Source organism: Engystomops pustulosus, chromosome 11 (genome assembly GCF_040894005.1).
Source record: "Engystomops pustulosus chromosome 11, aEngPut4.maternal, whole genome shotgun sequence".
NCBI lineage: Eukaryota > Metazoa > Chordata > Amphibia > Anura > Leptodactylidae > Engystomops > Engystomops pustulosus.
Window position 1 is genome coordinate 64,018,610 of NC_092421.1, and position 24,965 is coordinate 64,043,574.

The window sequence follows — 24,965 nt, forward strand, 5'->3', positions numbered from 1 at the left end:
GGGGTGGGCAGGACCGCAGATGCTTAGCATCTCTGGGAAAACCTTCTCCTGTTAAGTATATAATTCTACATGTGTTAAATCATACTTTTGAGGCCTTCAGTGTGAATCTACAATTTTTAAAGTCATGAAAATACAGAAAACTCTTTGAATTAGAAGTTGTGTCCAAACTTTTGGTCTGCATTGTATATACACACACATACGGGGGTGGTGGAGTTCATAATCAAAAAACTGGTGGAGTTCATACAGACTTACGTGCACTTTGCGTCCGTTGACAGAAAAACATCTCAGGGTTGTCGATGACCGGGATGTCAACGTCAAAGCGATCTCCGACCCGAACGGATGAGGGCAAGGCTTCTGGTTTTGGAGTTGTATTATCTTGAGAGACCTCCCTTGACATAAAGTCTGGCATCTCTGTCTGCGTCTTCAGATTGGGAACTGTTTAAATATGACCAATACATAACACAAGGAAACAAATAAGAAATATCTAAAACCTTGGACTGGTGCTGCCCCTATACTCATCATACAATGGCAGATTTTATGTTACAGATCCTTGAAAAGGTGAAATCCAGGAAAATCATTAAGTAGGATTCTAGTAATGGATTCAAAGTTTAATTCTGGCGGATCCCAATGGGTGAAGGTAGTAATGTCAGTTTCCGTGCATGCAACAAACTTCATTCTGTATACAAACTTTTCTGTAGCGTCAAAAACTCTCATGTCACTAGCTCCCCCTATGGGTTACCTAAGGTACATGGGTAAAAACAGGAATATACTTAAACCGCATACTCCTCAAGAGATCTTAAGCTACAGCAGTGTCACATAACAATTCCCTATCATGACAGCAGGTTACAAAAGATTCTATGATGATCTGTATCAATTCATACCACAGATAAGTGGATATCACATGCAGATTATTTATGCAGGTATATAAATGCTTATTGGCTGGACACATATGATGTGCTGCCCACATACTGAAAGTGTATATGGTAAAGGTGAAGAAGTTTGTTTAATCCATCAATAATAAATACAGCTAAGCCACTTGTCACTCTGTGGCCTGGATCAAAAGAACACCAGGAGTTGTACCATGCATGCTTCATCCTACCTGTCTCAGGATCCTCTGCTTTTCCATCAGCTTTCTTCAGTTGTGGGAATGAATATCCCTTCTCAATTATTATGTTACGTACATGCACCCCTGTAGATAAAAAAACAAACAAACAATATGAAGGGCAGCACATGGCTGTGACGTGACTGACCTATAAAGAGAAGAGGAGCACTGCAACCGGTGCAAACATCTAACTGGAAGGAAGTTTACTGCAAGATCCCAAGAACAAGAACCAAACCATGGCGCTCACCAAACTCTACACTTTATCTTATTACACATAAAGTACCTATAAAACAAACAACAACAAAAAGCCATAAGCATGATTCTTTACATAAAGGATACGGGAAAAGAATGAGTAAGATTACAAGATCCACAAGTGACAAACTGCTCTATGTGATGGGCCGTGGGTTTGGCCTTATGTTGTTGTACATTCTTTTACTTTGCTGTATACATAAAGAATTCAGGGGGGAAAAAAGTGTCTAAAAGTGGTATTCTTAAAGAAAAAAATGTGAAAAAAAAGGTCCCTTAAAAGGGAGGGGGAAAAAAAAGACAGTGTTAAGACTCTGGTAACAACCCCAGAGCCCTTCTGGCTCTTTAGCAGTACTATACAAGCAGGGCCGGATTAAGGTTGGTGGGGGCCCCTGGGTGCAAATTCTGGTGGAGGCCCCCACTGAGTGTAGCGTGCATACACGTCCTCCAGCTCACTATACACTATCCCGCAGTAACACCGCTACATACACGCGCCTCACCCCCAGTAACACCGCTACATACAGCCGCCTCATCCCCAGTAACACCGCTACATACAGCCGCCTCATCCCCAGTAACACAGCTACATACAGCCGCCTCATCCCCAGTAACACAGCTACATACAGCCGCCTCATCCCCAGTAACACAGCTACATACAGCCGCCTCATCCCCAGTAACACAGCTACATACAGCCGCCTCACCCCCAGTAACACAGCTACATACAGCCGCCTCAACCCCAGTAACACAGCTACATACAGCCGCCTCACCCCCAGTAACACAGCTACATACAGCCGCCTCAACCCCAGTAACACAGCTACATACAGCCGCCTCAACCCCAGTAACACAGATACATACAGCCACCTTATCCCTAGTAACACAGCTCCATACAGCCGCCTCATCCCCAGTAACACAGCTACATACAGCCGCCTCAACCCCAGTAAAACAGCTACATACAGCCGCCTCATCCCCAGTAACACAGCTACATACAGCCGCCTCATCCATATTAACACAGCTACATACAGCCGCCTCATCCCCAGTAACACAGCTACATACAGCCGCCTCATCCGTAGTAACACAGCTACATACAGCCGCCTCATCCCCAGTAACACATCTACATACAGCCGCCTCGCCCCCAGTAACACAGCTACATACAGCCACCTCACCCCCAGTAACACAGCTAAATACAGACGCAACGCCCCCAGTAACACAGCTACATACAGCCGCCTCACCCCCAGTAACACAGCTACATACAGCCGCCTCATCCCCAGTAACACAGCTACATACAGCCGCCTCATCCCCAGTAACACAGCTACATACAGCCGCCTCATCCCCAGTAACACAGCTACATACAGCCGCCTCATCCCCAGTAACACAGCTACATACAGCCGCCTCATCCCCAGTAACACAGCTACATACAGCCGCCTCATCCCCAGTAACACAGCTACATACAGCCGCCTCATCCCCAGTAACACAGCTACATACAGCCGCCTCACCCCCAGTAACACAGCTACATACAGCCGCCTCAACCCCAGTAACACAGATACATACAGCCACCTTATCCCCAGTAACACAGCTCCATACAGCCGCCTCATCCCCAGTAACACAGCTACATACAGCCGCCTCAACCCCAGTAAAACAGCTACATACAGCCGCCTCATCCCCAGTAACACAGCTACATACAGCCGCCTCATCCATATTAACACAGCTACATACAGCCGCCTCATCCCCAGTAACACAGCTACATACAGCCGCCTCATCCGTAGTAACACAGCTACATACAGCCGCCTCATCCCCAGTAACACATCTACATACAGCCGCCTCGCCCCCAGTAACACAGCTACATACAGCCACCTCACCCCCAGTAACACAGCTAAATACAGACGCAACGCCCCCAGTAACACAGCTACATACAGCCGCCTCATCCCCAGTAACACAGCTACATACAGCCGCCTCATCCGTAGTAACACAGCTACATACAGCCGCCTCATCCCCAGTAACACATCTACATACAGCCGCCTCGCCCCCAGTAACACAGCTACATACAGCCACCTCACCCCCAGTAACACAGCTAAATACAGACGCAACGCCCCCAGTAACACAGCTACATACAGCCGCCTCATCCCCAGTAACACAGCTACATACAGCCGCCTCATCCGTAGTAACACAGCTACATACAGCCGCCTCATCCCCAGTAACACATCTACATACAGCCGCCTCGCCCCCAGTAACACAGCTACATACAGCCACCTCACCCCCAGTAACACAGCTAAATACAGACGCAACGCCCCCAGTAACACAGCTACATACAGCCGCCTCACCCCCAGTAACACAGCTACATACAGCCGCCTCATCCCCAGTAACACAGCTACATACAGCCGCCTCATCCCCAGTAACACAGCTACATACAGCCGCCTCATCCCCAGTAACACAGCTACATACAGCCGCCTCATCCCCAGTAACACAGCTACATACAGCCGCCTCATCCCCAGTAACACAGCTACATACAGCCGCCTCATCCCCAGTAACACAGCTACATACAGCCGCCTCACCCCCAGTAACACAGCTACATACAGCCGCCTCAACCCCAGTAACACAGATACATACAGCCACCTTATCCCCAGTAACACAGCTCCATACAGCCGCCTCATCCCCAGTAACACAGCTACATACAGCCGCCTCAACCCCAGTAAAACAGCTACATACAGCCGCCTCATCCCCAGTAACACAGCTACATACAGCCGCCTCATCCATATTAACACAGCTACATACAGCCGCCTCATCCCCAGTAACACAGCTACATACAGCCGCCTCATCCGTAGTAACACAGCTACATACAGCCGCCTCATCCCCAGTAACACATCTACATACAGCCGCCTCGCCCCCAGTAACACAGCTACATACAGCCACCTCACCCCCAGTAACACAGCTAAATACAGACGCAACGCCCCCAGTAACACAGCTACATACAGCCGCCTCATCCCCAGTAACACAGCTACATACAGCCACTTCATCCCCGGTAACACATCTACATGCAGCCGCCTCGCCCCCAGTAACAAAGCTACATACAGCCACCTCGCCCCCAGTAACACAGCTAAATACAGATGCAACGCCCCCAGTAACACAGCTACATACAGCCGCTTCATCCGTAGTAACACAGCTACATACAGCCGCCTCCTCCCCAGTAACACAGCTACATACAGCCACTTCATCCCCGGTAACACATCTACATACAGCCGCCTCGCCCCCAGTAACACAGCTACATACAGCCACCTCACCCCCAGTAACACAGCTAAATACAGACGCAACGCCCCCAGTAACACAGCTACATACAGCCGCCTCATCCGTATTAACACAGCTACATACAGCCGCCTCATCCGTAGTAACACATCTACATACAGCCACCTCATCCCCAGTAACACAGCTACATACAGCCGCCTCATCCCAGTAACACTGCTACATACAGCGCCTCATCCCCAGTAACACAGCTACATACAGCCGCCTCACCCCCAGTAACACAGCTACATACAGCCGCCTCACCCCCAGTAACACAGCTACATACAGCCGCCTCACCCCCAGTAACACAGCTACATACAGCCGCATCACCCCCAGTAACACAGCTACATACAGCGCCTCATCCCCAGTAACACATCTACATACAGCCGCCTCACCCCCAGTAACACAGCTACATACAGCCGCATCACCCCCAGTAACACAGCTACATACAGCCGCCTCATCCCCAGTAACACAGCTACACACAGCTGCCTCACCCCCAGTAACACAGCTACACACAGCCGCCTCATCCCCAGTAACACAGCTACATACAGCCGCCTCGCCCCCAGTAACACAGCTACATACAGCCGCCTCGCCCCCAGTAACACATCTACATACAGCCGCCTCACCCCCAGTAACACAGCTACATACAGTCGCCTCACCCCCTGTAACACATGTTTGTATCCACCTTCTCTCCCACCAGATATGCAGTCCCATTTAACATACACCTCAGCCCGCACCAGACGTGCAGTCCCACAGTTTATACAATTACACTCATTTATACACTGATACACTGATTATTACACACCTTTATATACACACAAAGTTCTACACTCGTATGTTTGCACCCATATATATACAAGTATACACACACATTTATGTACCCATATACATTTATACACTAAAACACAAACTCATAACACATACGGCATACACATTATATACAATATATATATATACACACACACATACAGTATACACTGACCATATATACACATGCTGCATATACATACAGAATATACACACATACAGCATTTTCACACACATATGGGAAATACACACACACACACACACACATTCAGTATACAGAACATATACATACATACCACATACACAGCATATAAACATACATCATATATATATGCTTATACAAATATATGTGTATATAAATACAGTAAATGCATATATACACAGTATATACATATATAGACAGTAAATGCATATATACACAGTATATACATATATAGACAGTAAATGCATATATACACAGTATATACATATATAGACAGTAAATGCATATACACAGTTTATACACATATACACAGAGGATTGACGCTTCTTTCGTCGTCGGCGCGGTGCTGAGCGGAGGACTGACACCTGTTCCGACGGGGAGGACGAGATGAAGAACGTCCGCTAGTTCCATCTGGGGGGGGCGCGGTTGGAGCGGAGGAGAGCCGCTTGTTCCACCAGTGTGTGGGGGGGGGGGGGCGGGCGATGGGGTGGGAGAGCGGAGGACGGCCGCTTGTTCGGGCAGGGGAGGAGGGAGCGCGAGCGGGGTTAAAAGCGGGATGTTTAGCCATGCAGCGGGATGGGCGGGCAGGGAGGCGGAAACCTTTGCCGGGGGTTGCATTTACTGTGTATATTTGTATATACTGTGTATATATACATTTACTGTCTATATATGTTTATACTGTGTATATATGCATTTACTGTATTTATACACACATATATTTGTATAAGCATGCTCAGTTACTTACACTACACACTGCAATACAAGTGTATTGCAGTGTAAAGGCTTGAATAAGCGATCGGATGATCGCTTATTCAAGCCAAGAAGTAGAAAATGTAAAAAAAAAAAAAAAAAATTTCCCATAATATACAATTTTTCATCATAAGCTCTACAAAATCTTGTTATCTGATTTATATGACACCGTACAACATTGGAATACATGTTACGTTGTTTTATGATAAAACTAATAAAAATAATTAAAAAAAAAAATGTTCTAAAAAGTGATCAAAAAAAGTTACGTTCCCTAATATGATACAACTGAAAAGAACAACTGTTTTCGCAACAAATAAGCCCTCAACCAGATCTGACAACAGAAAAATACAGAAGTTATGGCCCTGAAAAGTTGTCAATAGTAAAAACAATGCGATTTTCTCCAATATTGGTTTTGCTCAGGAAAATTGAGCAAAAATAAGAAAAACTATATAAATGAGGTAACACCGCAATCGTAGTGAACCAGAGAATAAAGAATAAAATATTATATATTATTTTTACGTTACGGTGAGCGGGGGAAAAAAATGCTAACAATCCAAAATAAAAATTGATGATTTTGTTTGTGTCCCCCTTGAAATAGTTAATAAAATCTCATGAATAAGCTTTAGACTCCCAAAATAAATTATCTATACATTGTATCTCATCCCATAAAAAAAATTAGCCCTGATATGTTTGCATTACCAAAAAAAATAAAAATGTATAGGTAGTACAATGTGACAATACAAATCTGCTGTGAATGGCGCCTCCATTCATTCTGTACTCGGTCGTGCGCCCGTACAGCAGTTTACCACCCCATATGGGGTATCAGTAAACTCGGGAGGAATTGGGCATCAAGCGTTGCAGTGCGTTTCATCATTTAATTTATTCTGAAACTGTCAGTTTGGCCTAAATGAATGTATTTTCCAAAAAAATTCTATAGTTTCTAAATCGCAGGTCCATATTTTTTAACCCATGTGAAACACTTAAAGGGTTAATAGACTTAATAGAAGTTGTTTTACATATGTTGAGGGGTGAAGTTTCTATAATGGGGTAATTTATGGGGTTTTACTATTATTTAGGCCTCTCAAAGTCACTTGAAAGCTGAGTTGTCCCTCAAAATGTGAGTTTTGGCAATTTTCATGAAAATAAGAAAAATCGCACCTAAAGTTCTGCGCCTCATAACATCCTAGAAAAGTGAGAGGATGCATAAAATATCATCCCAACATAAAGCAGACATTCCGTAAATGTAATTTATCAAGCTTTTTGGGTAGTTTTACATCTTGTCTGGAAACCAGAACATTTCAAACTTGGAAAATGAAGAATTTTTACAAACTTTTGCCAAATTTTCACTTTTTTTCAGAACGAAACGCAAAACTTATCACTTAAATTTTATAACTAACATGAAGTATAATGTGTCACGAGAAAACATTCTCAAAATCACCCGGATATGTTAAAGCGTTCCGAAGTTATAACCAATTATCGTGAGACAGGGCAGATTTGAAAAATCGAGTCTGGTCATTGAGCTGAAAACTAGTGTCGGTGATAAGGGGTTTAAGCCTAGAGATAAACTTCTACCAGAGGAGCTGGGCACAGCTTACGCCACTGACTGGAATGAAATTCACATACACATTCAGTCAAATCGAAGGCAATGGGTCATAAGTTTTGATCATGTTAGGTTTAGTTAGTAACAGATCATGTTGTGCATGTAGATAGTAACAGCATGTTGTATGGAATGGAGCCTCTCCACAGCCCAATCCCCTGTTCTATGAGTAATAGCAGGTTTATCGCCGAGTATGACAGTAGTTACTCAAAGGATAAGGGAGGGGGATGTAGAGTAGCCCAACTCAGAGAACATAAAGCTTTTGAGGTTGAAGGACATTCCATATCCCTGGTAGAGCTGCAATCCTGGAATAAAAATATACTTTTCAGTTCTGCTTTTACTAACAACCTACAATAATTATCATTGAAGAGCGCTTTAGGGAGCATACCTTACACCAGTGATGGCGAACCTTTTAGAGACCGAGTGCCCAAACTCCAAACCAAAGTCCATGTAATCATCGCAAAGTGCCAACACGTCTATTTAGCCTAAAATCACACTATACCACTCTATAAGGGGCTTATAATACTGCTACATGATGACCATTACCAGTACAACAAGATAAATACCACCATACTGATAATAAACAGACCAATATCACTAATAATATCACTAAGCAGGAGCAAATACAGTGAGGAGCACTACCCCCATCCAGCGAGGAGCACTACCCCCATCCAGCGAGGGACACTACCCCCATCCAGCGAGGAACACTACCCCCATCCAGCGAGGAACACTACCCCCATCCAGCGAGGAACACTACCCCCATCCAGCGAGGAACACTACCCCCATCCAGAGAGGAACACTACCCCCATCCAGAGAGGGACACTACCCCCATCCAGAGAGGGACACTACCCCCATCCAGAGAGGGACACTACCCCCATCCAGAGAGGGACACTACCCCCATCCAGAGAGGGACACTACCCCCATCCAGAGAGGGACACTACCCCCATCCAGAGAGGGACACTACCCCCATCCAGAGAGGGACACTACCCCCATCCAGAGAGGGACACTACCCCCATCCAGAGAGGGACACTACCCCCATCCAGAGAGGGACACTACCCCCATCCAGAGAGGGACACTACCCCCATCCAGAGAGGGACACTACCCCCATCCAGAGAGGGACACTACCCCCATCCAGAGAGGGACACTACCCCCATCCAGAGAGGGACACTACCCCCATCCAGAGAGGGACACTACCCCCATCCAGAGAGGGACACTACCCCCATCCAGAGAGGGACACTACCCCCATCCAGAGAGGGACACTACCCCCATCCAGAGAGGGACACTACCCCCATCCAGAGAGGGACACTACCCCCATCCAGAGAGGGACACTACCCCCATCCAGAGAGGGACACTACCCCCATCCAGAGAGGGACACTACCCCCATCCAGAGAGGGACACTACCCCCATCCAGAGAGGGACACTACCCCCATCCAGAGAGGGACACTACCCCCATCCAGAGAGGGACACTACCCCCATCCAGAGAGGGACACTACCCCCATCCAGAGAGGGACACTACCCCCATCCAGAGAGGGACACTACCCCCATCCAGAGAGGGACACTACCCCCATCCAGAGAGGGACACTACCCCCATCCAGAGAGGGACACTACCCCCATCCAGAGAGGGACACTACCCCCATCCAGAGAGGGACACTACCCCCATCCAGAGAGGGACACTACCCCCATCCAGAGAGGGACACTACCCCCATCCAGAGAGGGACACTACCCCCATCCAGAGAGGGACACTACCCCCATCCAGAGAGGGACACTACCCCCATCCAGAGAGGGACACTACCCCCATCCAGAGAGGGACACTACCCCCATCCAGAGAGGGACACTACCCCCATCCAGAGAGGGACACTACCCCCATCCAGAGAGGGACACTACCCCCATCCAGAGAGGGACACTACCCCCATCCAGAGAGGGACACTACCCCCATCCAGAGAGGGACACTACCCCCATCCAGAGAGGGACACTACCCCCATCCAGAGAGGGACACTACCCCCATCCAGAGAGGGACACTACCCCCATCCAGAGAGGGACACTACCCCCATCCAGAGAGGGACACTACCCCCATCCAGAGAGGGACACTACCCCCATCCAGAGAGGGACACTACCCCCATCCAGAGAGGGACACTACCCCCATCCAGAGAGGGACACTACCCCCATCCAGAGAGGGACACTACCCCCATCCAGAGAGGGACACTACCCCCATCCAGAGAGGGACACTACCCCCATCCAGAGAGGGACACTACCCCCATCCAGAGAGGGACACTACCCCCATCCAGAGAGGGACACTACCCCCATCCAGAGAGGGACACTACCCCCATCCAGAGAGGGACACTACCCCCATCCAGAGAGGGACACTACCCCCATCCAGAGAGGGACACTACCCCCATCCAGAGAGGGACACTACCCCCATCCAGAGAGGGACACTACCCCCATCCAGAGAGGGACACTACCCCCATCCAGAGAGGGACACTACCCCCATCCAGAGAGGGACACTACCCCCATCCAGAGAGGGACACTACCCCCATCCAGAGAGGGACACTACCCCCATCCAGAGAGGGACACTACCCCCATCCAGAGAGGGACACTACCCCCATCCAGAGAGGGACACTACCCCCATCCAGAGAGGGACACTACCCCCATCCAGAGAGGGACACTACCCCCATCCAGAGAGGGACACTACCCCCATCCAGAGAGGGACACTACCCCCATCCAGAGAGGGACACTACCCCCATCCAGAGAGGGACACTACCCCCATCCAGAGAGGGACACTACCCCCATCCAGAGAGGGACACTACCCCCATCCAGAGAGGGACACTACCCCCATCCAGAGAGGGACACTACCCCCATCCAGAGAGGGACACTACCCCCATCCAGAGAGGGACACTACCCCCATCCAGAGAGGGACACTACCCCCATCCAGAGAGGGACACTACCCCCATCCAGTGAGGAACACTACCCCCATCCAGTGAGGAACACTACCCCCATCCAGTGAGGAACACTACCCCCATCCAGTGAGGAACACTACCCCCATCCAGTGAGGAACACTACCCCCATCCAGAGAGGAACACTACCCCCATCCAGAGAGGAACACTACCCCCATCCAGAGAGGAACACTACCCCCATCCAGAGAGGAACACTACCCCCATCCAGTGAGGAACACTACCCCCATCCAGTGAGGAACACTACCCCCATCCAGTGAGGAACACTACCCCCATCCAGTGAGGAACACTACCCCCATCCAGAGAGGAACACTACCCCCATCCAGAGAGGAACACTACCCCCATCCAGAGAGGGACACTACCCCCATCCAGAGAGGGACACTACCCCCATCCAGAGAGGGACACTACCCCCATCCAGAGAGGGACACTACCCCCATCCAGAGAGGGACACTACCCCCATCCAGAGAGGGACACTACCCCCATCCAGAGAGGGACACTACCCCCATCCAGAGAGGGACACTACCCCCATCCAGAGAGGGACACTACCCCCATCCAGAGAGGGACACTACCCCCATCCAGAGAGGGACACTACCCCCATCCAGAGAGGGACACTACCCCCATCCAGAGAGGGACACTACCCCCATCCAGAGAGGGACACTACCCCCATCCAGAGAGGGACACTACCCCCATCCAGAGAGGGACACTACCCCCATCCAGAGAGGGACACTACCCCCATCCAGAGAGGGACACTACCCCCATCCAGAGAGGGACACTACCCCCATCCAGTGAGGAACACTACCCCCATCCAGTGAGGAACACTACCCCCATCCAGTGAGGAACACTACCCCCATCCAGTGAGGAACACTACCCCCATCCAGAGAGGAACACTACCCCCATCCAGTGAGAAACACTACCCCCATCCAGTGAGGAACACTACCCCCATCCAGTGAGGAACACTACCCCCATCCAGTGAGGAACACTACCCCCATCCAGAGAGGAACACTACCCCCATCCAGAGAGGAACACTACCCCCATCCAGAGAGGAACACTACCCCCATCCAGTGAGGAACACTACCCCCATCCAGTGAGGAACACTACCCCCATCCAGTGAGGAACACTACCCCCATCCAGTGAGGAACACTACCCCCATCCAGAGAGGAACACTACCCCCATCCAGAGAGGAACACTACCCCCATCCAGAGAGGAACACTACCCCCATCCAGAGAGGAACACTACCCCCATCCAGAGAGGAACACTACCCCCATCCAGTGAGGAACACTACCCCCATCCAGTGAGGAACACTACCCCCATCCAGTGAGGAACACTACCCCCATCCAGTGAGGAGCACTACCCCCATCCAGTGAGGAGCACTACCCCCATCCAGTGAGGAGCACTACCCCCATCCAGTGAGGAGCACTACCCCCATCCAGTGAGGAGCACTACCCCCATCCAGTGAGGAGCACTACCCCCATCCAGTGAGGAGCACTACCCCCATCCAGTGAGGAGCACTACCCCCATCCAGTGAGGAGCACTACCCCCATCCAGTGAGGAGCACTACCCCCATCCAGTGAGGAGCACTACCCCCATCCAGTGAGGAGCACTACCTCCATACAGTGAGGAGCACTACCCCCATCCAGTGAGGAACACTACCCCCATCCAGAGAGGAACACTACCCCCATCCAGGGGCAATATGAAGGATTGTTGAATTCGGGAGGGGGTGTGTAGGGTAATGTGTATGTTGTAGGGTGGGTGCACTGAACAGCAAATCTACATGGAATCAGGCAGGTGAATTTACCATCAAATCACCACATGACACATGTCTGTGGCCACACACACATACATATATACATATATATACTGCCCTTGGTCTGGAGCTCTGGGCACCTGTGCCATGCTGTCAGTGAGGGCAGTGTAGTGCACCCCAGGGTCACTGGCAGCATAGCACAGTGACAGGAGCACTGGACCAGGGGCAGTATACATGTGGCCACAGACATGTGTCATACAGGGCAGTTTGGGACACTAAACAATAAGCACATACAGTTGTTCAGTGTCCCAAAGCTGCCTGCCTGCTGCCTGTGTAATGCACACAGAGCAGCTCCTGCCCTCCTGCTGCACTCCTCTGTACTCACTGTGCACCGGCTGCGTGCTCCGGCAGTTCTCTCTCTTCTCCTCATGTTCCCGGGCTGAAGGGGGAGGGGGAGGGAGTGGAGGGGCGGGCACTGACCTGCTGCTGTGTCTCTAGGCAGCATTAATGAGCACAGAGCAGGTCAGACGCAGCCGTCAGTGAAAGAGATCACTGGAGCTCTCGGCGATCGGCAGCTTTTCCTGCCTGCCGGGAGTTCTAATGATTTATATATGGACAGCAGGGGAGATGGTCCGCGTGCCCACAGAGAGGGCTCGGCGTGCCCTCTCTGGCACGCGTGCCATAGGTTCGCCACCACTGCCTTACACCATCTGCTGTGTAAACCTGCCGACAGATTCCCTTTCAATAACTACTGAAGGTTCATGGAAGCATAAAACTGGCATCACAAACTACCCCCCAAATGTATTTTCATGCATCAACATGACAAACCTGTATCCAGTAAAGACACATCAACCATGTATTGCAGAAGTTCCCCTTGAACAATATCAACGATGCGGATTGACAACTTCTGCCCTACAAGGAGTCTCTTCACTTCCACAAGACATTCTGGTGTCCAGCCGTAAGGAGGAGCAGTGAGGTGCACCAAAGAACAAAGCAATGCCTAAATATACAGGGAGACAGGATTTATTCAATATTCACAGAAAAAAAAAAAAAAAAAGAATGAAATACTGCTGGTGGTGATGTCAGGCTCACACAGGGCGGGAGCAGTTCTATGTCTTTATGCATCGGCTGCACACAGTCCAGGCTGACCACTTCTATATTCCCATAATCCAAATATAAGACTTGAGCCATCCTCATAGTCGTATCCACATTGTACACCAACGCTCTGTACCATAGCTGGGGAAAAGGAAAACAAAAACTTATGCAAAAGGCCATGCAAATATCCCATCGTACCCATAGCCAATAATAAAAGTCACATTCAATTGCATAAAGTATAAATCAGTATATAAATCATACCCCAGTATGCTGTATATACATCAGTCAGTATAAAATCTTTGCCCCACTTTACTATATACACAATAAGTATACAGTCCACACCCCAGTATACTGCATACACATTAGTTAGTATATATTTCATACTCCTGTATACTGTAGTGCACATCAGTCAGTGTATATAGTCTATACCCCAGTATACTTTATACACAGTACACATCTGTCAATATATTATCCATACCCCAGTATATTATTTACACAATCAGGCACCAAACAAGTTTGTAGAGCAGCACTGTGACTGGATTCAATCCAGAGAGGGTGCAAGCTTCAAAAGGATCTGACTCAAGATCCTGTCACTGTACAGTCCTCGATTTAGAAGCAGCACTCCAGAATAAATCAAAGTTTCTTTATTCCACCAGTGGAATGCTGGTGAATGGCTGCATAGAGTCGGCCGAAACGTTGTATTTTTATACTGGTGGAATAAAGAAACTTTTAATTATTCTGGAGTGCTGCTTCTAAATCGAGGACTAAATACACAATCGGTATACAGTCCACACTCCAGTATACTGCATATACAGTCAGTATATAGTCCATTCCCCAATATACTGTAGTGCACAGTCAGTATATAGACCATACCCAGTATACTGCATACACATCTGTCAGTATTTGGTCGATACCCCAGTATACTATATACACATCAATCAGTATACGTTCTACACTCCAGTGTAGGGCACACACACATCAGTCAGTACCACATCAGTCCATACCACAGTATACTGTATACACTGTTAGTATATAGTACATACCCCAGTATACTGCAGTACACATCAGTCAGTATACAGTTCATTCCACAGTATAAAGCCATGCACGTCAGTATACAATCCATACCCTAGTATACTAAACACAGTCAGTATACAGTCCATACCACAGTATACTGCAGTGCACATTAGGCAGTATACAGTTCCTACCGCAGTATAACGCCATGCACGTCAGTATACAGTCCATTCCCTAGTGTACTGTATACACAGTCAGTATATAGTCCATACCACAGTATAACGCAGTGCACATCAGTCAGTTTATGTCTTGTGTCCTGGTTCCTAGACTCACCTGGTCCTGGTGATATTTTGCGGCGCAGACCTCCCCGGTGTTGGGTGTGAAGTCGTTCTTTATAGTACTGGGGTTTGAATAAAGATTTTGCAAGGAAGTTGACAATTTCATGATATTATCGGCTGATTCAAAGGCTTTCACAAAGAAATTACTAGGACTTGTGAACTCCACCACATAACCCTGAAAGGAGAAACGGAATAAAACATGAGGTCGTACAAGATATTTTTGGGATCAAATGATTCTACAAAGACTTTCAGTGATATTTTATTATGAAAAGGGTATAAAATGTGAAAAATTGAAAATGAATAAAATCAGATAAAACACATTATGAGGCGACACTATTCCCGTCACCAAGCGTGATAAAATATCAAAACACAAGGTACAACAATGGATCTGAGTATTTCTGAATACTCTGAATAATAAGTTTGTGCTTGTTTTATACATCCAAGAAGGGAGTGAGACACAAGGGGGCGCCACATCAACAATAGCTGAACACACAGGTACATTGTCAGGGAAATTGAATATATATTATGTTTACAGAATAAAACAGAAAGAGCTTCCAAAAACAAAACGTTGGGTAGTATCATGCGGATACACTGCAGTATTCAACATATTTCACCTGAAACTCTGTCCCTTCACTTAGTGCACTCTCCTGTAGATCACATAGCATAATCCTTCTTCCATTCAGTTCTACATTCCCGGCATCAGGATTGCTGGAAGCTTTGGCCTGAGAAAAATAAGAATTAACATTTATCATGTGACATAGAAAAACACATCAGCAAATAACAGAAATAAGAGGATTTTACACAACTTCATGTCCTAAATACGAACCCAGGAGCTGCCTGTAATGTGCCCATACAGGCAGGACACCCAACTTACAGACAACCCATAGTTACAGACGGACCCCTCTGCTCCCTGTGACCTCTGGTGAAGCTCTCTGTGTGTTACTATAGTCTCAGACTGCAATGATCAGCTGTAAAGTGTCTGTAATGAGGCTTTACTGAAGATCCTTGGTCCCATTACAGCCCAAAATTTAGAAACTCCAATTGTTATTTGGGCAAAATAAAATTTTGTCTGGAATTACAATTATAAAATATACAGTTTTGACTTGCATACAAATTCAACTACAAACCTATGGAACCTATCTTGTATGTAACCCAGGGACTGCCTGTATATATGAGGCATTTAAGATTCCAGACAAGATGTAAAACTACCCAAAAAGTTTGATAATTAACATTTACAGAATGTCTGATTTATGTTGGGATGATATTTTATGCTTCCGGTCATTTTTCTAGGATGTTATGAGGCGCAGAACTTTAGGTGCCATTTTTCTTATTTTCATGAAAATTGCCAAAACTCACATTTTGAGGGACAACTCGGCTTCCAAGTGACTTTGAGAGGCCTAAATAATAGTAAAACCCCATAAATGACCCCACTATAGAAACTTCACCCCTCAACGTATGTAAAACAACTTCTATTAAGTCCATTAACCCTTTAAGTGTTTCACATGGGTTAAAAAATATGGACTTGCGATTTAGAAACTATAGAATTTTTTTGGAAAATACATTCATTTAGGCCAAACTGACAGTTTCAAAATAAATTAAATGATGAAACGCACTGCAACGCTTGATACCCAATTCCTCCCGAGTTTACTGATACCCCATATGTGGTGGTGACTGCTGTACGTACACACGGCCGAGCATAGAATGAATGGAGGCGCCATTCACAGCAGATTTGTATTGTCACATTGTACGACCTATAAATTTTTCTTTTTTTTGGTAATGCGAACATATGAGGGCTTATTTTTTTATGGGATGAGATACAATGTATAGATAATTTATTTTGGGAGTCTAAAGCTTATTCATGAGATTTTATTAACTATTTCAAGGGGGACACAAACAAAATCATCAATTTTTATTTTGGATTGTTAGCATTTTTTTTTGCCCCGCTCCCGTAACGTAAAAATAATATTTTATCTTTATTCTCTGGTTCACTACGATTGCGGTGATACCTCATTTATATAGTTTTTCTTATTTTTGCTCAATTTTCCTGAGCAAAACCAATATTGGAGAAAATCGCATTGTTTTTACTATTGACAACTTTTCAGGGCCATAACTTCTGTATTTTTCTGTTGTCAGATCTGGTTGAGGGCTTATTTTTTGCGAAAACAGTTGTTCTTTTCAGTCGTATCATATTAGGGAACGTAGCTTTTTTTGATCACTTTTTAGGAAATTTTTTGTGATGGTGTTTGATGAAAAATTGTAAGTTTTTTGAGTTTTTTTTTTTACGTCGTTCACCGAGCGGGTTCAATATTGATTTAGATTTATTGTACAGAATGATACGGACGCAGTGATACCAAATATGTACATTTTTCTTGTGTTTTTGTGTTTTATTTACTTTATTTGCATTTTATGTGTTACTGGGGAGATTATGGGACTTTTATTTTATTTATTTAATTATATTATAAAAAGATTTAATTTTTTTTTTTCAACTTTTTTACATTTTCTACTTCTTGGCTTGAATAAGCAATCGTCCGATCGCTTATTCTAGCCTTTACACTGCAATACACTGCGCATGCGCAGTTACTTTCAGCTCCCGGCGGGGAGAGAAGCCTGCATCCTCGGGTCACTCGTCGGGACCCGGGGCAGCGGCAGGAGGGATCGGATCCCCTGGTAAGCACACTGGGGGGGTCCGATCCACGGGGGACACATTTGCACGCCGCGGTCAAACATGAGCGTGTAAGGGGTTAAACACCCGGGATCGGAGTTTTTCCGATCCCGGGTGTTAGTGACGGGTCTGGGCTGTGATATCACAGCCCGACACCGGCACCAGCGAGACCCGGTGTCCCAAAATCTTTTTCTAACGCGCCGCCGCAGAATATGCTTTGACTTCACTTTAGGGAAATGTATTAATCTGTGTAGTGAGGAGTAAAGCAAATCCTGCAGAAAACTTCTTAGAAAGCATCTATAGCCAGGTATAAAAGACAAGGGACATGTCTGCCTCTGGTTCCACCAAGTACCTCATTCTCCTGCCAGATGAAAAAAAAATGATATTTATTGTGATATCACCACTGGGGGATTGAAATTTGAGAATTTTCTTTCATTGGAACACCCGTTTAAAGGACATCTACCACCAGGATTAAGGAATGTATACCAAGCACTGACAAACTTGTGTGTTCCCCCTCAAATGCAAATGAGCCTTTAAAGCTAAAAAAAATAAATAAAATAAATAAAAACAGGGCATAAGAAGCTAAAAGAAGAGCAGATCCTGGCAGAGGGGGCACACACACCAATATTTCAGTATGCTTTACAATTCTTGATCCTGGTGGTAGATGTCCTTTAAAGTGGACCCGTCACCCCGAAAATGACCCCCACAAAATGTGCCCCCCTATACTCCTCACCCCAGCCCCTTTCTCCCCAGACAGTTTTTTAAAAAATGTATTTGTAGTAAATTGCTTTAAAGCAATCTGACCCCTTCCTAAATAAGAGGTCGGATTCTCCTATCTTGTGTCCGGGCAGTTGGCCTTATTCATTAGGGGGCTGGCCGACACACCCCCTCCACGCCCCCTGTCTGCGGGGACCTGTATGAGAAGCCGGCAGCATTGCAATTTACAACAATTAAAAAAAACAAAAATGGCTGGGGAGAAAGGGGCTGGGGTGAGGATTATGGGGGGGGGGGGGGGGGGGCACATTTTGTGTGGGTCATTTTCGGGGGACAGTTCCTCTTTAACCCCTTAACGACTTGGCCATTTCGCACCTTCCTGACACGGCCCATTTTTTTCAAATCTGCCTTGTGGCACTATAAGTGGTTACAACTTTGGATATCCAGGTCCTTTTGAGACAGGATTAAAATAACTTAATAACCAATATTTATTGAATGTCTGCTTTATGCTGACGTTGTTGTTTTTTTTTTTAATACGTCATAGGATGCTATGAGGCTTAGAACTTTAGGTGTACTGTTACAGGACCTGTTCAGCGTTCAGGTCACTTTGAGAGGCCTAAACAATAGTAAAACCCCATAAATTACACTTTTAGAAACTACATGCCTCAATGTACTGTATATGTAAAACAAGTTTTATGAAGTTTGTTAAACGTTTAATTGCTTTATAGGGGTTAAAACAAAAGCAGGTTCATCAATTTTTTGGGCTAGATGAATTTATAATGTACACATTTCCAGCGGATTAAACACCAAAATGCTTCACAAAGTTTGATACCCAATGTCTCCTGAGTTTAACAATACCCCAATATGTTGTGGTAACCTGTTCTATGGGCACACGCCAGGGCATTGAAGGGAAGGTGCGCCAATAAGAGCAGATTTGCATTGTCAATTTCAAAGGTTATATCTTTTTTACATTTTTTCCTCAATTTGGATACATAAGGGCTTATTTTCTGCAAGATTAGATGCACCTGAAAAATACTTCATAGACTTCAATTATAGTGGGTCTTTAGCTTATTGATGAGATTTTATTAATTCTTGAACAGGAAAAGAAATTCAACAATTCTGGTTTCAGATTTCTTGGTATTTTTTTTTTGAGCCGTTCACCGTACCATAAAATAATATATTGTTCTTTTCAGCGGTATCATTTTGGTTCAAATCATTTTTCATTAAATCAAAAAGTTAACATTATTGGCAAGTTTATCAGGGTTTTTTTTTTTCCACGATGTTCAATGGACCAATAATGTCCATTAATGTTTCCAATTTATTATCTAGATTGTTACAAAGTATGTGGAGTATTTTTTGTGATTGTGTTTTTTATTCTATATTAGGCTGCATTCACACTAACGCAGGGGGGGGGGGGGCGTATATACGGCCGATATACGTCCCCCATAGACGGCAATGGGCGCACGGCGCCCTACGGGAGCGGTAAGGTGCAGCACACGTACTATCCTATTTTTTTAGCGGCATACGGTGACGTGCGCCATGTATCCCTATGGAGAGGGGCGGGGGTGAGCAGCGCTCTCCCCCTTCTCCTCTCCCCGCGCGCTGCCGTGTGCCCGCCGTACGGCGGGCAACGGTAGTGTGAATGCAGCCTTAGATGTATATGGGAAATGTTGGTGTTTAGGGGATTTTCACTGTATTTAATTATTTCTAGGAATTATTTCAGAAGCAGGACCTTATAGTATCCACAGGTCAGAGTGTTACTTCAGCCTGTGCCTTTTACTATTACCTTAAAAGCTGAGGAGCAGAATAAATTAATAACAAATCATGGGTACAAAAGAAACTGAACAATAAACAATGCAGACTTCTTAGGCTAGAGCTGCTTCAAAGTGCCTTAATATAAATTTGATACAAATGACTCAGATTACTTCATTGAATTAGACTGATGTACAAAGCATATCATAAGCTAAGGTGGACTATTGTCTCTAAACTTGCAATCTCTGCTGACCAGAATAAAGGCTTACGTAGAAATGTCAACTAGATCGCTTGCAGTACAAGCCTTATCAATACAAGACTGGTATGACAGATGGTAGACGTGCCCACAGCTCAGCAGCATGGGCTTAAAAACATCAATAGTTTAGAGATGCGGACAAAGACTTGACAGATGAAGTCAATTGTGTATATGGTTTCTGGTACTCAAAGATCTGGAGGTGAGGTAGTTAGGTTATGTAGATTTGAAGAGCCGCCCGCCATTACCAAAACCCTGTCCAGAAGGAACAGCCAAAAAACGTAGCCAGCCACAAAGAGGGAAGAAGTTATTAATGTAAAAAACACAGCAAAATCCATTGTCAGAACAAGTCTTAATGGTTACACAATAGAGTTTTAGTTTATTTTGGAAAGGAAGCAAAGCTGTTTGTTGGTGGTTGAGAAAAATTAGTAATTTTTTCCCCCTGTTCACTGTTAATTCTACTTTTATGTGTAACACTGGGGGGGGGGGGGGGTTAATTTAGACTGGCATTTTGATCGCCATATCTACCAAAAGGGCTTCAGCCTCTTGGTAAATACAGGTGCTAGCTCAGCCAGTTCTGACTTGTAGACCATGTCTGAACTGGCAGAGTTTTTTTTGCTAGTCTTTGCCGGGGAAGGGAATATTCATGTGCCTTCTCCGCTAGAAAACTAGTAGGGGTGCCATAATGAATCTCCGCCACTGTATAGTAGCATTTCCCCTGCAGCAAAACAATCATCAGGTGATTAAAACCTTCACACTCCGTAACGTACATGTACGGTGCAGAGGTGCAGGGGGTGTGTGAAGAGGGCTCAGTGAAAGTCATAAAACGCAAACACTTTTTTTTCCCCCAATTTTTCCAAATTTGGAATTTTTTCCAGCTTCCCAGTACATGGCATGTAATAATAAATAACGCCACGAAGAAGTAAAATTTGTTATGCACAAAATAAGCCATCACACACCTGTGTACACCAAAAAATGAAAAAGATTTTTGAAGGTGAAAAGCGAGAAACTGTGTCCTTTAAGGGGTTACAAGCCGTACAACTACCCAGCCTTTCACATGTGATACATTATTCTTTATGAGAAGTAATGAACTATGTGCACAGAAAACTTAATCTGGAACTTCTTGAGAAAATAGTTGCATTCAATATTTTACCCGAGAGCAGAGAATTGTAGAGATTACAGCAAGAGGCATCTTATTACTAGAGAAACCATTGTTACCTTTGTGTATCCTCCCTCCATATTGCCTGCTCCACCCAGGGGCTTATTACCATCCACTTCTTTCCTGAAATAGTAAACAAAAAAAAGGGGGGGGGGGATGTTGAGACACCTCCAAAACATTAGTGAAAAATATAAACTTAATGGAGATGTGAACTTTTCAAACGGGGTCATGGTTACTTTTATTATCAACCGGGTCTGAATACCTAGGCTCTCACATATATTGGGATTCTGACCAGGTTAATAAACTAATACCACCTCCATACAAGGCAGGCGGCCAGGAGGCAAGTGATAATCTGACGGAACCATGGTTTTATATACATCAGATACATTGTGAAATTTGCACTCATACTAAGGTCGCCCTTTCTAGAGGGATCGTATGACTATGAGGTTATGCAAAGCAGTGATCAATGCAGCTCATTGAGACAACTATCATTTATACAGTAAATAGAGCAGCGCTTTCTATACGATGCAGGGAGGTCACTCACGCTACGGACGGGCTGCAGATGACAGAGTGCGCCTTCCAGTCCTGCTTCTGACACTCCACGGAGCAGTAATACGTCTGGTGACAGCGAGCGCAGCGCCGGCTTCCTGGGCACAAGACGAGATTTCATCTTAATATTTGCAGACTGAGGACACTCACCATATAAAACAGTGAAGAACTAAAACCTAAAGTTTAGCGTTACACGAATAGTTACATTATCTCCACAATCGATCCCAAACTTCTGCTTTTTATTGTATACAGGTGGTGCCCTACTTAAAGGCACCCGACTTACAGACGGACCCCTCTGCCTACTGTGACCTCTGGTAAAGCTCTCTGGATGTTACTATAGTCTCAGGCTGCAATGATCAGCTGTAAGGTGTCTGTAACTAAGCTTTTTTTGATAATCATTGGTCCCATTACAGCAAAAAATTTTGAAAATCCAACGGTCACTGGGGCAAAAAAAAAAATTGTCTGGAACTAGAATTATAAAATATACAGTTTCGACTTGCATACAAATTCACCTTAAGAACAAACCTATGGAACCTATCTTGTACGTAACCTGGGGACTGCCTGTACATTATTTATTCTCTTATAATCTTATATGTTAAGAGCAGCAAGGTAAAGGTGAATGTAAAGTGCAAAGTTCATAACAAAGTCAAATGAATCTTCATCTTCTGCATTCTCATCTACTGCCTGGAAGAATTTCTGCACATCATCCAATCCATACTTTGGGATTAGATTTTGGGAAATACTCCCAAGCACTGCAGACCATGCTGCGCTGTATGGCTGACACACTTCAGTCTATCACAGGGAGATGTATGGAAAGGTTCCTAAAGTGCTTGAGAAGGCACAGACCCGATGTGTAGGGAGCCATACAGGTCACATAGCTACATGTATGTCCAGTGTCAGCAGATGATATATCCCGTAGTAATGTAATACCGCAGCGATGACTCTTACCAGATAATCCACAGTTGTGGCAGGTCAGGGATTGCGATACTTGTCTCACAGACCTAAACAATTCTGAGTTACTACCAATGGACAGAACATCATCTAGAGACATCTGCTGCTTCCATTCCATAGTCCTGCAGAGAAAAGAAGCAACCAATCCATTTACACAATACTTTCATTATTATGTCTAAGGAGTTGTTCAGTTTCCGCCAAGGAAAGTTATGGTTTGCATTATCAAAATTAGTGTCGGTTCTGTATGAATTTCTCTCACATCTCTGCTTGCTGCCATTCTTTGCTTGTTTCCAGATGGGCCACGGCTATGAACGTATTGAGCTATATGTCCAACGTGTATACACTGGTTCAAATTTGGACAGTAAGCAGAGATCACGAAAAAATGTATTATATTATATATATGAATTTATTAATAAAGAAAGTTTACTGCAAAACAAACAAACATGGAACTTTTCTACATTACTTTAAAGGGAACCTACCACCACAAATCTACCTATAAATGGTAGATCGGGTGGTAGGTGGATCAATGGGACGTGAGGATAGCCCTTTTAACCCCTTCCCGACATTTGACGTAATAGTACTGCATCGCGGGAGGTGCGTTCCCGCAAAATGCAGTACTATTACGTCAAGCTTCTGGCGCCGGCTCCTGAACGGAGCCGGCGCCAGAAGCTGCGGGTGTCGGCTATATGTTATAGCTGACACCCGCCTCTAACACCCGCGATCGGAGATTTCTCCGATCGCGGGTGTTAACCCCTAACACGCCGCGGTCGCGCTGACCGCGGCGTGTTAGAGGCATTTAAAGATTCTTTAAGCTGAATCGGACCCCCCCGCGGCGCTTACCGGGGGGGTCCGCTCCTCCGATCGCAGCCCCGGGACTGCGAGATCTTCATCCCGGTGCCGGGTCCCTGCCTTCTGACAGGACCCGGCTGTAAGACACTGGGCATGCGCAGCATGCTCAGTGTCTTACATTACACAGTGCAATACATCTGTATTGCACTGTGTAACCTGTAAAAAAGCTTGAACAAGTGATCAGAAGATCACTTGTTCAAGCTTAGATGTCATTAACTGTAAAAAAAGGAAAAATAAATAAATAAAGGTTTTTTACAATAAAAATAAATAAAAGAAAGTGAAAGTCCCCCCAAACACCACATTTCCCTTTACACAAGTAATAAAGTATAAAAAACACTAAATCACGAAAAAACCCCACTTATTTGGTATCGCCGCGTCCGTAACAATCTGTACAATAAATCCTAATCATAATTGGACCCGCTCGGTGAACGTGGTAAAAAAAAAACCCAAAAACTTGCCAAAAATTAAAACTTTTTATCAAATAGCTTTACATAAAATGTTCTTAAAAGTGATCCGAAAAAGTTACAAGCACCAAAATGATACCAATAAAAAGATCAACTTGTTACGCAAAAAATAAGCTCACAACCAGCTCCGTAAACCAAAAAATACTATAATTATGCCACTATAAAAATGGCAATACTAAAACAAATGCAATTTTTTCTATTCTAGTTTTCCTTCAATAAAATTGGACAAATAAAAATAAAACTATATAAATGAGGTATCACCGTAATCGTAGTGATCCGTAGAATAAAGATAATATATTATTGTTATGCTACAGTGAACACCCCCCCAAAAAAATGCTAAAAATCCCAAACAAGAATTGATGATTTTATTTTCCTCCACACGTAAAAAGTTAATAAAATTTCTTCAATAAGCTAAAAACCCACTAAAATTAAGACTTTTTTACAGTGCATCTCGTCTCGCAAAAAATAAGCCCTTATTTGCTTAAAAAATAAATAAAGATTG

The 24,965-nt window shown here is 45.2% G+C and overlaps 1 protein-coding gene across 6 annotated transcripts in view; it reads right to left on the bottom strand.

Moving 5' to 3' along the window:
• The window catches only part of TDRD1 (tudor domain containing 1), a 67,074-nt gene that overhangs the window by 24,823 nt on the left and 17,286 nt on the right, over nucleotides 1-24,965 (bottom strand). For all 6 annotated transcript variants that reach the window (XM_072130155.1, XM_072130152.1, XM_072130154.1 and 3 more), the window contains exons 2-10: nucleotides 23,148-23,272; nucleotides 22,195-22,297; nucleotides 21,710-21,773; nucleotides 15,725-15,832; nucleotides 15,106-15,285; nucleotides 13,759-13,902; nucleotides 13,495-13,666; nucleotides 1,100-1,189; nucleotides 253-435 (exon numbers count right to left, since the gene is read on the bottom strand). In XM_072130155.1, coding sequence (XP_071986256.1) covers nucleotides 253-435; nucleotides 1,100-1,189; nucleotides 13,495-13,666; nucleotides 13,759-13,902; nucleotides 15,106-15,285; nucleotides 15,725-15,832; nucleotides 21,710-21,773; nucleotides 22,195-22,297; nucleotides 23,148-23,268 — 1,165 coding nt within the window. In that variant the 5' untranslated portion in view covers nucleotides 23,269-23,272. The remainder of the gene's footprint in view (nucleotides 1-252; nucleotides 436-1,099; nucleotides 1,190-13,494; nucleotides 13,667-13,758; nucleotides 13,903-15,105; nucleotides 15,286-15,724; nucleotides 15,833-21,709; nucleotides 21,774-22,194; nucleotides 22,298-23,147; nucleotides 23,273-24,965) is intronic.